At 39.2% G+C, this 18,075-nt stretch overlaps 1 protein-coding gene across 3 annotated transcripts in view; it reads right to left on the reverse strand.

Moving 5' to 3' along the window:
- Dpp10 (dipeptidyl peptidase like 10) overlaps positions 1–18,075 on the reverse strand; it is a 1,511,806-nt gene that overhangs the window by 13,939 nt on the left and 1,479,792 nt on the right. For all 3 annotated transcript variants that reach the window (XM_021165015.3, XM_021164934.3, XM_029476885.2), the window contains exons 20-21: positions 8,307–8,501; positions 7,530–7,584 (exon numbers count right to left, since the gene is read on the reverse strand). In XM_021165015.3, coding sequence (XP_021020674.1) covers positions 7,530–7,584; positions 8,307–8,501 — 250 coding nt within the window. The remainder of the gene's footprint in view (positions 1–7,529; positions 7,585–8,306; positions 8,502–18,075) is intronic.

The following is an 18,075-nucleotide window of genomic DNA, read 5'->3' on the forward strand; positions in this document are numbered from 1 at the left end:
CATCCTTCTCCTCAGCTTTTTAAAAGCTTTCCTTAATTCAACAACAGGGGTAGAGCAGCTTCTGTCCATTCGTTGGGTACAAATATCTGCACCTAACTCTTTCAGCTGCTTGTTGGGTCTTTCTGAGGGCAGTCATAACCAAACAACACAATCAAAAAATGGGGTGTAGGATGAAACCGAGAATTCAAAACTGAAGAATCCTGAATGGCTGAGAAGCACCCAAAGAAATGTTCAAAGTCTTTAGTGCTCAGAGAAATGCAAATCAAAATGAACCTGAGATTCTACCTTACACCAATCAGAATGGCTAAGATCAAAAACTCAGGTGACAACATATGTTAAAGAGGATATGGAGAAAGAGGAACACTCCTCCATTTCTGGTGGGATTGCAAACTGGTACAACCACTCTGGAAATCAATCTGGAAGTTCCTCAGAAAATTGGAAATAGATCTATATGAAGATCCAGCTATACCACTCTTGGGAATATACTCAAAAGATGTCCCACCATACCTCAGGGGTATATGTTCCACTATGTTCATCATGGCCTTATTTGTGATAGCAAGAAGCTGAAAACAACATAGATGTCCCATGACAGAAGAATGGATACTGTAAATATGGCTCATTTACACAATGGGATACCACCCAGCTATTAAGAATGAGGAAATTCTGAGTTTTGCAGGCAAATGGAAGAAACTAGAAAATATCATTCTGAGTTACCCAAAAGCATATGCATTGTATGTACTAATATGTGGATATTAGCAAAACAAAAAAGCAAAAAACAAACAAACAAACAAAAAAAACAAACAAACAAAAAACAGAATACTTAAAATAGAGTTCACAGAACTCAAAAAAGTCAATAAGCTGAAGGGCCCGAGTGAGGAATTCTCAGTCCTATTTGGGAAAGAGAAGAAAGCAGTCACAAATGGGTAGGGAAGGAGGAACCTGGGAGGAAAAGTGGACTGGTTGAGGAGTGGAGAGGAGAGGGGAACTTGATCTTGTATTGGGTGAGGGAAAAGGACTGAAGCCCTGAGGGCCAGCAGAAAGAATGGAAAGAGGCACCCCCAGGAAATAGAAGGTTGGAGGGAGCCTTCAGAAAGCACTGGAGACCTGGGAGATAAGAGACTCTCAGGAATCAAAGGGAAGGACCTTAGATGAAATGCCCTAGAGTAGGAAGAGGGAACTTATAGAGCCCACCTCCAGTAGGAAGAGTGGATATCAAATGAGGGATAGGGTTGCCATCCCCAGTCACATCTCTGACCCATAATTGTTCCTGTCTGAAAGAATTACAGGGATGAAAATGGAGAGGAGCCTGAGGAAAAAAATGTCCAGTGACAGGCCCAAAGAGGGATCCAGCTCAAAGAGAGGTCCCAAGGCCTGGTACTATTACTGAGGCTATGGAGTGCTCATAAACATATGTTTTTAAAAGAGTGTATAATTCTGAGAGAGGAAACTGCGTGGTAGAGATTCGGGAACCCTTAGAGGAGAGGAGTGAAGATGAATGTTGATACAACTATGGTCAGAGATGAAGGAAAAGACACTTTTCTGAACTGATTTAAAGAATAAAAAGGCAGGAAAAACAAGTGTTCAACACTCAGCCAAGTTTTACTTCAGGCACAACTACACACACACACACACACACACACACACACACACACATACAGTGTGAGGGGGAGGGAATCAAAAACAGACTGCTGCAGTTAAAAAGTGGTGTACTCAATCCTGGAAATAAAGTTTCTCTGCAAAAGCCAAAACATTTTCATGTATGACATGGGATGGACTCTTTTACTCCTGTAGAAAGGGCTGGTTTTAGCTATTATGTGACACTGGCATTTGTCACAAGAGTTCCAGTCTACTGCTGGCCCTAGAAATCTGAAAATCCTACTGCATAGTTTTCCTGAAACAGGGGCATCCAATCTTTGTTTTGTAGAGAGAAGGAAGAACCGGAAAGTCTGCCATTTTAAATATTTAAAAGAAAAGTTCATTGATATTCTTAGACCTTGTTTACCCTGTCTGTCTGCCTGTATGGAATCTATTAGACTATAGGTCCTCAATAGGATCAAATTCTTAGATGTATTCATGACATTCTCAAATAGTAAGTGAAAATACATGTTTAAAATGGTATTTCAAAATTAACAGTCTTCTCACCATGTGTCTCTGCACGGAATCTGTTACTTTACTTTGCTTTAGTTTCTCCCATCTTCATTTGTGTGTACGCGTAAGATGTATATATATATGCACATACGTGCTTGTTTGTGTGTTAGTTCAGTTGCTCTCATGACACCATGCATGTACTCAGATAAGAGAACAATTTCAAGTATCCACCTTCCCACTTCTGGTTATCACTGAGTCAGCCAGGCAGACTGTATCCAGCTTTAAGTGGGTTTCAATTCACATTTCCATGCTTATGTGGCAAAATCTTTGCTCACTGAGCCTTATCCTAGCTCTGATTTTACACATTGTTTTCACAAACTCCAGAAATGGCATGATCTGGTTTAAAACTTAGATTTTCTTCAATTATAAAGAGCCCAAACCATAAATATTGGTTTCCTTTCTGTAAGTCTAGCTTAGTATATTTTATAGTCACTCTTATCTCTAACCAGGAGACCATCCCTGGGAAGCCATTCTCCTAGATTCTTACTGTTTGGTCTCATGCCAGCTAGGGAGAGTTTTATGCTTCACCTTCTCCTGGATGGAAAGTGCAGCAGGGAAAGATGCAAGCCTAATAGCTAAGTTCAATCCCCTGAGTCCCTGAAACCCACTCAGAGGAAGAGAGAACTGACTCTATGAAGTGATTCTCTGACTCCACAATGGACTGTGCATTGCACAAATGTGTACACGAATTTATATACAATTACACACACACACCAATAATCAATGTAAATATATAAAAGATAGATAGTGATAGATAAATAAATAGGTGATAGATGGACAGATGAATAGATAGATAGATAGATAGATAGATAGATAGATAGATAGATAGATAGATAGATAGACAGGTAGGTAGATAGATAGATAGACAGACAGACAGACAGACAGACAGACAGACAGACAGACAGACAGTTAAAATGGCATTATCACCCAACTTTGGCTGTCTTACATGATATGATATTGTACTGCTCATCTTTCACTTATTTCTCTATAGTGTAGAAGTTCAATAATATGGGTTCTGTTTTTTGTTTGTTTGTTTGTTTGTTTTACTATTAGTGCACTTAACTCTTTTAAAAATTGTTTTATTTTTAAATTTGTGTTGGTTTGGTGGGAGAGTGTGTTGCATATGAGTTCAGATGCCTACAGAGGGCGGAAGAGGACACCAGGTTTCCTTCAGGCAGAGTTACAAGCAATTGTGAGCCCACTGATATGGATTCTGGGAATGGAACTTAGGTCTTCTGCAGGAGAAGCATCTATTCTTTTATTTTGTAATATATTTTTATTAGATATTTACATTTCAAATGCTATCCCCTGTATGTAACAGAGGATGGCCTAGTCAGCCATTAAGGAGAGGAGAGGCCCTTGGTCTTGCAAAGCATCTCTTCTTAACTGTTGAGACATCCTTTCTTTCCTACAATTCAGAACCATTTTCATTCAGAACTTTTGTGACCCTTTCACAGCTAAGAATGTTTATCTTAAAAATAAAATAAAAAATATGATACATATTAGGTGAGGTGGGGTTAGGTTCTAGTGGTTATAATTTAAACTAACTCAGTTTGGTTCCAAGCCTCAAGTTTAATTACTGAGTAAAAACACATGGTCATTTAAAACATAAACACAGAGCTGCAAAGATCTTTCCATCATTCTAACAAGACAGTGAGGAAATAGAGAAAAGAGAAAAGTGATCATTCATAGGGACACTAAAGTAAACATGTTACACATAATGCCTATACTACTGTTTTTATGTATATGTGTGTACATGCATATATATGTATGGGTATGCATATAAAATAATCTTCTAATGTAGGGGACAAAGAAGAGTTATAAAACAGATAAAGGTTTTTTTTATTTGTTTTTTGTTTTTGTTTTCTTTTGGTTTTGGTTTTGGTTTTGGTTTTGGTTTTGGTTTTGGTTTTGGTTTTATAAGACAGGGTTTCTCTGTGTAGCCCTGGCTGTCCTGGAACTCACTCTGTAGAACAGTCTGGCCTCGAACTCAGAGATCTGCCTGCCTCTGCCTCCTGAGTGCTGGGATTAAAGGCATGTACCACCACCATGCCCGGAATGAAGGTTGTTTCTTATAGATATTTTATTTATCCTCAAATGAATATATTGTAAAATTGCTTAATAAAAATTTTAATTATAAACATTTAACTGATGAGCTGACACAAGATGAAGGAAAAAAAATCATTTCTCTATAAACTTGGGAGGGAGGATTCAGAAACCCAACCCTGTCAACCCTGTCTTGCTTTTTGTACCACTGTCCTTCAGAATTGTGACAGAATGCTTGGCTGGTGTGCACAAGGGCCTAGTGTCAGTACCCAATGCCACGGAAAGAGAATGAGAAAGATGATTTTTTCTTTTGTTCTCTTATGGTTTTATCTCTGTCTGTGCTGATTATTCAATCCAGGGCCTAGAGTTACAGCAGCAGCATAGTGTTAAATTTACATGTGTATATATATATATATATATATATATATATATATATATATATATATATATATATGTGTGTGTGTGTGTGTGTGTATACACTCACACATACATATACACACATATACATTACATGTTACATATCTATATACATGTTACATGTACATATATACATGTACATAAATGTACATAAATGTACATGTGTATATGTAAATATGCAATATATACATGGATATCTGATACATATATATGTATATTTAATATGTATATATTATATATTCCATATATGTATAAATATATTATACACAGAGATAAACAGAATCTCAACAAAAAATAAAGCTATAATTCACCAGAATACAGATACATTCAGAACTTTCCTGAGCTTGAAAATTATCCAGTGAGGCTCAGGACTCAAAGTGAGGGACCTTAGATGAAATGCCCAACAGTGGGGAGTGGCAACTTGTAGAATCCATCTCCAGTAGAAAGATGGGGTATCAAGTGGAGGGATGGGGTTGCTATCCCACAGTCAAAAACTCTGACCCCAAATTGTTTCTGTTTAAAAGAACTGTAGGGACAAAAATTGAGAAGAGACTGAGGTAAAGGAGGTTCAGTGACTAGAGCAATTTGGCTCCAAGGCCTGACACTATTACTGATTCGGTGCTGACCTAACAGACAGGAGCCTAGCATTGCTGCCTTCTGAGGGGCCCAACAAGCAGCTGAAAGGATTATATGCAGATACTTACACCCAACCAGTGGACAGAAGCCAGGAACCCCTATGGTTGAATTAGGGAAAGGCTAGAAGAAGCTAAGTAGGAGGGAAATGCCATAGGAAAGCCATCAGTCTGAAAAAACCCTGGAGAGATTTGAAGCTCCAAGGAGTGGGAAGATCTGGTGGGGTGGTGGTTGGGGGGATGGGGATATCTTCTTGGGAATGGGGTGGGGGAATGGGATGAGGAACAGCCAGAGGGCAGACCTGGAGGGGGATAATGACTGGAGTGTAAAAAATTAATAATAATAATAATAATGAAAAGAAAAAGAAAAAAGAAAAATATCCTGTGGAAAGTGCTATAGGAAGAGGAGAGCTAGCTTCTATAGTGAGATGTGCTATGATATCTTTCCAGATACTAGAAACCAAATAAATTAGTACATAAGTTTATGACTAGGAACACCATGATGGAGAAGTCTAACTAAATGGAATGCAGTTGATACCAAGACTTTTAGGCACAAGTAATATTTCAAAAATCAGTTCTTCCTAAATTGTTAATAAACTGTTATGTCATATAACTTCTGTTGTTCGGTCAATGAACAGATCACAACTCTATTACAATCAAGGGAAAAAAACAGTAGTTCCACCCTGCTTTCATACTGAATAAAATATTAAAAAAAAAAAGCTTCAGAGAGAACAAAAAGTTGGGATTGAAGACATCGTACTAAATTTTAACAACTGTGCTAGTGGGAGAGACCCTGGGGAGAGACTCAAAGGGGTACTGAGAATGAAATATTTGCACTTGAAATGCAGTGTGCTAAAAATGAAAAACAAAACTAAACAAACAAACAGAAAACCTTAGGCATTTAACTTGCAATCAAAGTGTTAATGCATTTTTGAAAGAAGGAAATAATGATAAGTGCAGAAATTGGTGAAGCAGCAAACAACAGGAAATAGAAGAAAAGACAATGATGCTTTTCTAATTGTTCACAGATTGAAAACAAAGAGAACAAAGAGATACTTCAACAAGAAGAAAGAGCAGGTAGCTCAAAGTTGGAGCAGGTTTGCTCTCCCACCCACTTCCATCTGCTTCCTTCAGAGCACAGGGCACAGCCAAAGGAGGAAGAGGCCATGTGAGTGTGAGGCCTGCTGCTGGCTCCAGTGGGGCTGTCTTCTGCTCCTCATTGATGTACTTTAAAAGCTACAGAAATCCAGAACAGGCACTTCCCAAAACACACTAACAGGAAATGGAAAGGAAGAATCCCAGACAGGCGAACACGGCTAATGATACCAGTAATCGATAGGTTGAGGCAGGAGGATCACTGCTTGGAGTCTAACACAGGCTACAGAGTGAGACTACGTCTCAAAAAGCAAAACATAACAAAACAAACAAGAAACATTAAAGAATAGTAGCAAATGGAATAGAGCAATATTTACAGTTTCTTTTATACATTACGCTTAAATATTAATGCAACTCTGTACGTGTGGGTCTCTGTGTGTGTTTGTGTCTGTATGTGTGTTTGTGTGTGTATATGTATGTGTGTGTTCATAGTTGCATAGGTGTGCCTGTATATGTGCATGTGTGTCTGTCTGTGTGTGTGTGTATGTATATGTATCTGTGTGTATATGTGATGTGTCTCTGTTTGCGTGTGTGTATGTATATGTGGGTATATGCGTATCTGTGTCTCTCTGTTAGTATGTGTCTGTATGTGTCTGTGTGTATGTACCTGTGTATGTGGATGTGTATCTGTGTGTGGACTTATACTTGAATATCTATTGCGCATGTACCCATGTGTGTGTGTGTGTGTGTTTAATCAAGAAATCAAGGTTCACTGTTGTCCTCTGAACTGCCCCACAGGGGTTGATAATGAACTTGCAACTCACTGATAGAGCCATGCTAGCTGGTCAAGAAGTTTCCAAATCTTACTGTCATTTACAATCACTTGGATCATATGGGATCTCAGAAACATTCTCAACCTTGTAACTCAAGCACTTTTCCCAGTGAGTCATGACCCCAGTCTTTATTCCTAGATGTTTCTCCCTTTTACTGTTCATTTCTAATACCAGACATCAACTGCATGTTTGAGAAGTAACCTTTCAAATAATTGACAGAATGGAGACTTTATGGATTATGCTGTTTTACAGGGCAATGCATAAAATCAAAGTACAGTGAATAGTGAAATGTACACATATTTATAATACATACATATATAGGTGTGTTTGGATAAATACATTCAAGATTTCTATTTACCTTTCCAAAAATGCTTAATCTTTTGGAGTCAATATATGGCTGTTTCAGTAAATACCTGAAAGAATAAAAAATTTACATATAGTTATACTATCTTGAGTCAATTGCATATCTGAATTTATAATTCACAGACAGATAGACATATACAAACACTCCTCAAAAATTCATAAATGTTTGACTGGGGACTGAGGTGATGGCTCAGTGGACACAAGTGTGAGAATCTGAGTTCAAACCCTAGAACCTTCATAAATACAGGTAAGGTAGTGTATACTTATAATCCCAGAGTTACTGAAGCAAGATGGGAAGTAGAAACACAAGCTTCTCAGACGTTCATGGGAAAGGTAGCCTGGTGTACATCAAGAGATCCTTTCTTAAATAGGGAGAACGGTAAGGATGGACACCTGGGTTTGACCTCTGACCCCACAGTTGATAGTACAATACCCTTATATAAATGCCCACACACACAGTGTAAGTATCTTTTTAAAAATAATAAGAGTTATAATTAATTGTGGAGATACTTGACAGTGGATTTCTGTCAATAAATTATATAATAATGCATTGCTTCTCACATTTACACCCAAAGTATACTATAATTGCAAGGAATAAATATGATTATCCTTTTATGACACCAATAACAGTGATACATGCTTTTAAAAATGCAAGAAAGCTACATGCTAAACTGAGAAAAGAGACATCTCTGACATTTCTGAGTGAGTAATATTCCCTGTTGCATAGATTTTACAAGTATGGAAATCAACAGGAAGACATGCACTGACTTACTTTACAGCGGCTACTTGGTCCTTTGCCTCTACTGAGCCTATTCTTCTGTGAATCTCCTGCAAAACTTTCAGGCCCTGGAATCCACTTCCTCTGCCATCAAATCTTGCTACAATGACATTATCGGTGTCAATAAGAACTGAATCCCAGTCAACATGGAACTTATCTGTCACCATTTGGCCTCCTGGTTCTTCATCCCTGCAAATATGAGCATACTTGATCAAAAGAAGGGCAACCAGCATTTCAGCAGACTGTTTCAAATTTATACTAACTAGCTAACTGGTTATGGATATCACCTATGTTAGCCATTAACCATCTGGTTGACTCTTGATGACAAACCATTTTCCCCATATAACTTTTGAAATGAGGAGTCCCAAGGATGAGGTGAAAACAGAGAGCTTAAGACCTCACAACTGACACTGGTTAAATTCATTTTTCAAAGAGAAGAAATGGAGAAAATATGTGGTTTCTTTTTTAAAAGGCCTTTTTGAAGAATGACTGTCAAGTTGACAGACAAGTCTATTTTTATTGGTTGTCTTCAAGTGTGTTGTAGAAATAAATGTCTTACCTATGATTTACAAGGTTTGAAGGGTCTGATAGAGTGCTAACTCAGCCATGGAAAGTTCATATAATTTAACAGGAAGTATACAACCTTAAAGAATGTTGGACTCTGAAGGAAATATTGCATTAATATTTCCTGAGGGTTTTCTTCCTGTCCAAGATAGAGTTCTCACTGAGAAGTTAAACAAATAGTAAAGGAAGAAAAATATTTTTCAGCTTTCAAGCTAACAACCAAGAAAGGAAGTAGGGACACAAATGTCTTAAAATCTTGAAAACCAGATTCCAAGATGACATGAAAGTTACAAAGTTTGAATCTTTTTTCCATAAGTAAGAGGTAGGATGACTTTATACTGCCAGCAATGTTTAGGTCAAGTGGTATTCACTGTTTTATTTTCCATAATGTAGGGAATGTAGAGAGGGGAGTCCTCAAAAAAGTCACATGTACTGGGGATGTGCCTCAGCAGCAGAGGACTTGTCTAACTACTTGGAGACCCCATGTCTGATCTCTGAGCACACTACCATGAAAATCATCCTCATCATGTTCGTCACCATCCTTATAACCATCATAATTCTTGTCAGGTCCAGAAGAAACTCTATTTCCCCAAACTCTGGCTGTTGGATGAAAGTCAGCATTTCTCATATATTGTAAAACAAGTTCCTTTCTACCCTAAAGAGCCAGTTTCCTTATCACTGGTAGAAGGGGCAAGCAACTATCTGTGATGCCTATATGCACAGCATTCTCATGTTAACCTCTAGGCTCCCTCAGTATCACAAGTGCATGTTACACATTTTAAAATCCCCATGGACAACCTGACTCTTCTCATCTTTCCTTGCCTCCTTTACTACTGTAAACTTCTTAAGTTCATGAGCTTCCCTTCCCTGACCTAATTGTTCTTCTTATAACCCTGCTATTTCTGCTATGCTCTCTTATTTTTCCCCTTTATGCCCTCATTTGCCCTTGTTCTCTTCATGTTCCTCTTTGCTGCTTCCATTTGTTTCCTCTCTGATCTACTCCTTCCTCTCTCAAAATGAGACCAAGTCTATGGGACATGTTCATTCCATCTCTTTTTCTTTCTGCTCTGGAGGCTTCTAAATGTCTATGTCTGTTCTATCCCTCATATCTACAATGAAACAAAAGCAAAGCAAAACAAAACAAAACAAAAAATTCCCCCTTTACCGTATCATGCAGGGATCTTATCTACAGTTTACATTACCCTCATTATCGCTTCTGCTGAAGACTTCACTTTCATTATAAGCATTATAACCATCACCATCACCACCATTGCTTATTCTACTCATCATCATAGTCATGTAGTTCATCTAGAACCAAAACTAGGCACAGGTTACATAGGAGGGCATCCACTTGATGGATCACATGAGCCTCTCAGTGTTTCTTTTTGAAAAGATCTCCATTGGTACTGTTAGGTCTTAAACCTGGGACAAATGACTGAGATGGCTATTTAACTTACCAAAGTGGATGCTGGCAGGGGTTCTCTCATATCTCTTAGTGTCTTTCTGTTATAGTGACCTTCTGACTAGGATATCCTACCCCCATCCTAAAATTCCCAAGGCCAAGCTTAGGATTTGGCTCCTCACAGGTTCCAGAGCTTTCCTATAAAATGCAACCATTATGGTCATCTGGCCTTTTGGTCAATGCTTTACTTTCTTGGACAGACTCTTGGCCTTTTTTGGGACAAGTGGAACCATGTCACCGTATAACAACTGAGAATGTCAAATGGGTTCAGAAACCCCAGTATCTTCAGACTTGAGGATGATAGGAGTTTCATCTACTCCCAACCTTGCTCCTGTATTGGAGCACATGACCATGACCCCATGGGAAGAGTGTGACCACTGGTCATATAGCACAGAGAACAGAGTTCTCCATGCTAATGAGTTCCTAGATGGTCCCTGAGGGTTTATCCAATAAGCATCCCTTCCTGAGAAAAGGTATTTAAGCTCTGGTCCATCCTGAGAAGATGTATGTCACTATTTTTCACAATGAACAATGAATAAACAGTTTGAAAAGGTAAAAACTGTCTCTCTCAACAAGAACCACTGTGGGGGCCAAGGGGAAAGCCTTCGTAGTACAGAGCCACTTAAATCTCCCAAAGAAGGGCCCTCCATACTCCTAGACACAAAGCTCAGCCAGAGTTCCCTTTCTCCCCAGTCCTAAAATTGTCCTTACAGGCCTGCTTGAGCCCCCTTCATTCCTGACTCCATGCAGTATCCAGCACCAACTGGATGCCTAGGAGCTTGGGAAACCCTGCCCCCTTGACCTCAGCCTGCCTTGTTTCTCATCTGAGTTGAAGCCCCAATCTCAAGCTGCATTCTTCCACCCCTGAGCAGTGCATCTGCACTTCCCACAAGCCTGTCACCCAGTAGGGCATAGTGTAGAATACAGCCTAGCACCCTGCCTGTATTTTATCTGTCAGTATAGAGTGATTTAACAATTTACCCCTACAACTATAAGCCAACCACAATTAAATGTTGCCTTTATAAGAGTTGCCTTGGTCATGGTGTCTCTTCAAAGCAATAAAGCACTATTTAAGACACTGAATTTTTCAAAAACCTGTAAAAAATGTTTCAGGCTGTCAGGAAGGGCCACTTTCCTTATCATCTATCTTTGGTTGCATATAAAAGCCCATGCTGGCCTCCAAACTCCTTCAGTCCTTACTCACACTTACTTGTTATACAAAGTCCATTCAGCCTCCTGGCCCTTCTCTCTTCCCAGACTTCTCCTCCACTGTAGTAGCTCCCAGGCTGTTAGAGTTCATAGGCTTCCCTCTTCCTAGACACCTACTCAGCCTCTATATAATAGCAAGGTCACCACCTCAATTCCCACTACCCAAATCATTCTTGCTTTTTTCCCAAGATAGCCCTGGCCATGGCCTTTCTGCTTCTTTTTCTCTCTGGTATGAAGTCTTGCAGATGCCCCCATCTCTCTCTTTCTGTTTCTCTGCCTCTCTCTCTCCCCCTTTCCTCTTCCCTTTCCCCATCTCCCTCTCCTCTCTTTCTCTTCCTTTCCCTGTCATTCTCCCTCTCCCTCCCTCCCTCCCTCCCTCCCTCCCTCCCTCCCTCCCTCCCTCCCTCCCTCCTTCCCTCTCTGCTTCCCCTCTCTCTTAACAACCAAACAACCTTGCAGCCAGTCCTGATTAGTGACAAAGGGACCATCAGGCAAACTGTCTATGATGGGACCATCAGACAACCCATAGACAACTAAATACTTATTAGCTGCTGAGAGGCAACACATTCCTATGTTGGCCCCTGTCACATGTTCTCTTCCACATGCACTGGGGCCCCTATATAAGAGCCACCTTTTTCCTTCCCCTCCAAAAGAGGCAGCTACTGAATCCTTTTGATAAACCTCCCATGTGAAACCTTTAGCACTGTCGGACTCTGTTAGATCTTGCCTAGTTCCATCTCTCTGTGTCTCTGTCTCTGTGTCTGTCTCTGTTTCTGTCTCTCTCTGTCTCTGTCTCTGTCTCTCTCTGTCTCTGTCTCTGTCTCTCTCTCTCTCCCTCTCTCTCATATAATAAAAATCTTGCCCCCAATCATGGAATGGCCATTTTAGCAGTTTCTTTATTGCCCCCTCAGGTGTAACATGGAACTAAAATTTTAGGAAAATGTTCTTAATGGGCAAAAGCTGTTGTAACAAACAATAAAAGTTGTTATATGAGAGCAATTGTGTCCCTTAAGTTCACACAGTGAATTCCTGATACCTGGCACCACAATATGTGGCCATATTCAGAGGTAGGGCTTTAAAGGGAGAGAGAAAGTAAACTGGGGCTCTTATGGTTAGCAGAATCCAGTCTTACTGGTGCTTTGTGAGCAGAAATTTGAACTATAGACACCAGAACAAAAAAGAGGGGTCAAGAACAAGTACAATGGAAGACTACTTTGCTAATTTTTAGTGTTTTAAACTTAAAATCATATTGTATTCAGTGCATCATTTCTTATTTGTTTAAAAACTATGATGACTAGAGATATGGCTCAACAGTTAAAAACACTTGCTCTCCTGAAGAACAAGAGTTTGGTTTCCACCACTTACTAGAGTGCCTATAACTTGAACTTCGGGTATCTGGCACAGTGTTGCAGCCTCTCTTGTATAGTTTCTGCACTCACATGGACATACTCCCTTCCCACACAGACATAAGAAAGGATAAAATAATATTTTGTAATTGGCAAAATAATGTGCGTTAATATAACAGAAATCTCTTTTCCTACCCTTGCCCCTACATTTCCCCTTTTCTTCAATATATTTTGGTATACCATATTTCCTCATGCCAGCACTAGTGATTATTAAAGACCCCCTTTCTTGTCTAAAAGGGAATTGTATACCTTTTTCCTCTTTCTTTAAATGGTGTCCAGCACATTCTCCTTAGCCAGAAACAAATATCATTTAAAAACTCTTGCGAGAGTAATAAAAGAAATGGAAAATCCACCTCTTTCTGTCCTGATATTCATATTGCAACAAGGAGCCAAAAAATGAGCTCTCATCACTACACAGATTGAATCAGTGAACAGCCTGGATATTAATGAGCCAGGCCTGAAACTCAAAAATGGACTGTTAGCATTATCCACACGAAATTAACCTTGGGATAAACATCCTAGATAGCACATGAAAATAACAGAATAGAACCAACAGAAAAGGGCCGTGGGGACATCTCCCAGGCAAAAAACTGGAAATAAGCAAGAAGGAAATACTGTCTTTTAATGATGTCTGTTGTCAAGTCTCACTACATTAATTCTTATCCTCTGGCCAATCTCCTTCTGAGATAATTTCTAAAGGCATCATGGAGGGAGTAGAAAGGGAAGTAGGCTAGAAGAACTTTTCTTTCATTGACTTTAATATTTACATCATCCCAGAGATGTAACATCTTTTTCCAATTCCTTTGCATTTCGAAAGGAATGCACCTACACCACTTACCATTAAACGGGTACCCCAGAAAAATTTATAAGTAGGGTAAACACAAAAAGATCCACTCTCTTCTTGATATGTATATAATGACTAAAAGCCTTTTAGATTTTAGAGTGAAAAATATTCTAAATGGTGGCTAACAGAATGTAGAAGAGGATTGGGAGATGTCTCTGTCACACTCCTTGTGAAATAACCAGTCATGGCAATCCATGCCTTTCATTGCAGCAATGTGATAATAAAGACATGGGGGAGGGGAAGCTGGGTGGGATTTGTGAGGCTTTCTATCCACCTGGTTTATGAGTCAGTGAGCTCCAGGTATAGTGAGAGACATTGTCTCAAAATATGTGGTAGAGGGAAATTGATGAATATACCAGATATCAAGTTCTGGCCTCTATGTGCATGTGCAGACATATGTACTTTCATCCACAGGTAGAGCCAAACACACAAAATATTTTATAATGGAGTAATGTATAAATAGGTACTGATGTTATCAGTTTCAAAGGAAAATACTCAAACAAATTAAGAGGGTTATCAGCACTATGCCATAGGCAGAGGTACTGTGTAGCAGGGGACCCAGGAGCAGGAGACTGGGCTTGTTGCCAGCACTGGCAGAGTTGGGGAGTACAGATGACAGCAGGTGTTTTGTTGAGTTTGGGGACACAGAGCTTTGTTTTACAGGCCTTGCTTGCCACAAGAAGGGAAAGACAACTCTGTAACACAGCATAAGCCCTGTTAATGCTCCCCAGCTCTGCCAAGAGCATGGCCACAGAAGGTGTGGCTTGAATTTCGGGGAGAGAGAAGAGCAGCAGGAAATGAGGGCCTGTGCACTCACAAGGGAGAATTGATGGAAGCATGACTGGACAGAAAGAAATGGAGACAGTCCATTCTGAATACCAGAATAGTGAAATGTAAAACTGCAAGAAATGGGAATTTCCCCATCTTATGCTGTGAGGAGAAAAACAAAAAAACAAAACAAAAACAAACAAACAAAAACAAACAAACAAACATTCAGCCTTAGCAGGAGGGAGGGTGTTGTCTCCCCCAAACAGATTTCACACAGTTCTAAAAACTCATCAGTTCAACTTATAGGATGAGACTGAAGCTTAGGCAATGGTGGCTCAGGTGAACAGGACTACATCTTTTCCAGGGGTGCATAGATGTGTTACATATTCCTGGTCCAGTACTTAAGCTTTAATTCCACTTTAGGACATTGAAAGTGTCACTGGATCTCTTTATTCCTCTTTCAAAAATAGCCACAAGGGATATATTGCATTTTTCTGCTTTTTATTCTTCTATTCATTTAGATGATTAGTTAGCCTCTCAAGGAAGATGTTCTATACTTGACGTCATAGAGCACATAGACAGTTACCCCAAGTTTTGTAACAAAAATACAACACTGTACCTCTATAAAACAAGCAAGTGCCAATTTTCTCAATACATACAATAAAAACTGTAATTAATTCATTGTGGGACTCCTTTGAGTAAAATATTGAGATCCACAGATGGTGAATGGTGGTGAACTTATAGAAAATTAACAGACCCTAAATTACATCTGTCAGATTACAGACCCACTCGATGCCTGACTCCCCCCAAGCCCCAGATCAGGCCAAGTCTCCTAATGCCTGCCATCAGGACAAAGGAGTGACAGCTTCTTTCTCTGACTGTGAGAGAATTCAGATCTGTCTAAGCAGGGACTGAGGAAAGGCAAGCTTCCCAGAACCAAAGCAACTTTGAAGTGTAGTCCTACCCAATGTGGAACCCTGTCTTTGTTTCTGTGACTCCTGGCACCGTGCTGATGTCATGAAGTATAAAACTTGCCAACATCCTGAAAACCTATGAGAGTCTGACACTCCATCTGCTCTTCAAAATTGAAAGATCCATCTCTCTCTTCAGTGCTCCCACTTGCTATCTCTCATGGTAACTATCTTTCCTACTGCTCTCTAGGTCTTGAAAGGAAGGCTCTCTGCTTCAGGATCCTATGACCATGGGGTTCTTTTCTCAAGTCTCACACTTCAAGGTATAATCTCAGCTGTCAAAGAATGTGAGTCCCTCTCCTAATAAATCTTAGCTGAAGAGTAGTTTTGTGTCAGATCTTTTCTATGAACCATTGCTCATTCAGGCCACATTCAAATCTTCAACATGTACTTCACCTTAGGTAAGGCATTGTGACAACTTCTAGTAGTTATGCCATTCTGTTTTCCAACTTATTTAACTGGATTCTAGGAATCAATTTATCGATAAAAATATGGCCATATAAACACAGATATTTAATTTTATTTTACTTCACTGTATCAAATAAACAGAAACAGCAGGCCAAATGCTAGTGATGAGCAGTGGCTTATAGCATAACCATCTTACAAATCAATACATTGAGACATAGAAATAAAGGAACTACAAAACATGGTAATTTGGTAACTTCAACATTTATCAATAACATAATTATAAGACTTGCTTAGAAAATATTCACTTAAATATTAGGCATATGTGGCTCATTTCTACAAAGCACAAAGGAAACACGTTTTTAGCCAGCAAAGGACTTTTAAAGGATGAAAATGCTGAACATCTGCATTTTGTTCTGAGTTTATACATTCCCTACACTTATTTAGTGTGTGTGTGTGTGTGTGTGTGTGTGTGTGTGTGTGTTCATAATATAGGTTCATCCAACAATTTTCAGGAATAATTTTCGTGCTTTCACCTGGGTGATCAAGGTAAATTCTTTATACTTGGTAATAGGAAGCACTCTTTTTTTTTTTTTTTTTTTTTTTTTTTTTTTTTTTTGGTTTTTCAAGACAGGATTTCCCTGTATAGCCCTGGCTGTCCTGGGACCCACTTTATAGACCAGGCTGGCCTCGAACTCAGAAATCTGCCTGCCTCTGCCTCCCGAGTGCTGGGATTAAAGGCGTGTGCCGCCACGCCCGGCTTAGTAGTAAGCACTCTGACCCACTGCTTTTCATGATTCTATTCATTCAGATGATTAGTTGGCTTCTCAAGGAAGATGCTCTATACTTGACGTCCTACAGCACATAGACAGTTACCCCAAGTTTTGTAACAAAAATACAACACTGTACCTCTACAATACAAGCAAGTGCCAATTTTCTGGTCCCATCTGCCCAATAATGTTTCATCTCAAATAGATTGTCAATATATGGGGCGTTACCTACCACTTATAGGCCTCAGTTTTCCTTATCTATAAAACAAGCATTACCATACTTACCTTGCTATTATGACAGTATTGAAAGAAAATTACTTTCTAAAGAAAATAAAGGTGCTATTTAATAGGAGAGCATATTTTGAGTTCCCATATCAGGTGTAGGATATTTCATATGTGGTAAAGGTGTTGTCATCAGCATAGAGGAATCATCGTTGTGGTTCATGTCCAACAGTTCCCAGGGAGGCAATGCATATGCTTACAATTAGCATCTCACAGATGCATTAAGACAACACGGAAAACAGCAATAAACAAAAAAACAAAGCTTCTAAAATCCCTGACATCCATGGTTGGCTCCTTGGTGTTGCAATGTGTGGATCTAGAATATGATCCAAGGCCCTGGGATCAAAGACATGGTCCCCATTCAAAGATACCAGTTGGGGGTATTTGCACTTTAAATGCTAAGGTCTAGTGGGAGGTCTTGTAGTAATCTTGAAAGCATTTTGAGCTGTAAAGTCTAAAGAGCACAGAAGCAAAAGACCTTTACTAGATATTAAAAAAAAACCAACACCATCAATCCATCAATCATTCATAATCATCCAGTAATTATTATAATTTGGCAAAATCTACTGGCAGACTGTGATAGTTAATGTAAGAAACTCAGGATTTGATCTAAACAAATGACTTTTATATCAAGCAATAATTTTACCCTTTTCATGAGTCATGGGATGACTGGCATGACATATTCTATTCTTAGTTTCCTCCTGTTAAGATAGGAACAAATTATGTGCAGGCATGATTCTTTGAGAATTACACATAAGGAATTCAGGGAATAAAGAGTCTTACAGGCAATAATGGGAACTGTAGTTCAGAAACAGAGTACCCAGATAAAATCCAAACTAGTATTGTGGCCAGTCTGTAATCCTAGTTCTCTTAGAATAGGAGACTAGAGCTAGAATATTCCCTGGGACAAAGTACCTAGCTAGACTAAGGCAAAACTACAGTAAGAGAACTTTGAGGAAGAGAGTCATTGAGAATAAAAGTTGATGATAATCTTGGACATGTGCCCACACACAGGTGTACCTGTATGTATGTGAACATTCCTATATATGTCACAAACAAATAAAGAATAAAGCATGATATCT

The sequence above is a fragment of the Mus caroli genome, unplaced genomic scaffold (assembly GCF_978045245.1).
Source record: "Mus caroli unplaced genomic scaffold, Mus_caroli_1 scaffold_1, whole genome shotgun sequence".
NCBI classification, from domain to species: Eukaryota; Metazoa; Chordata; class Mammalia; order Rodentia; family Muridae; genus Mus; species Mus caroli.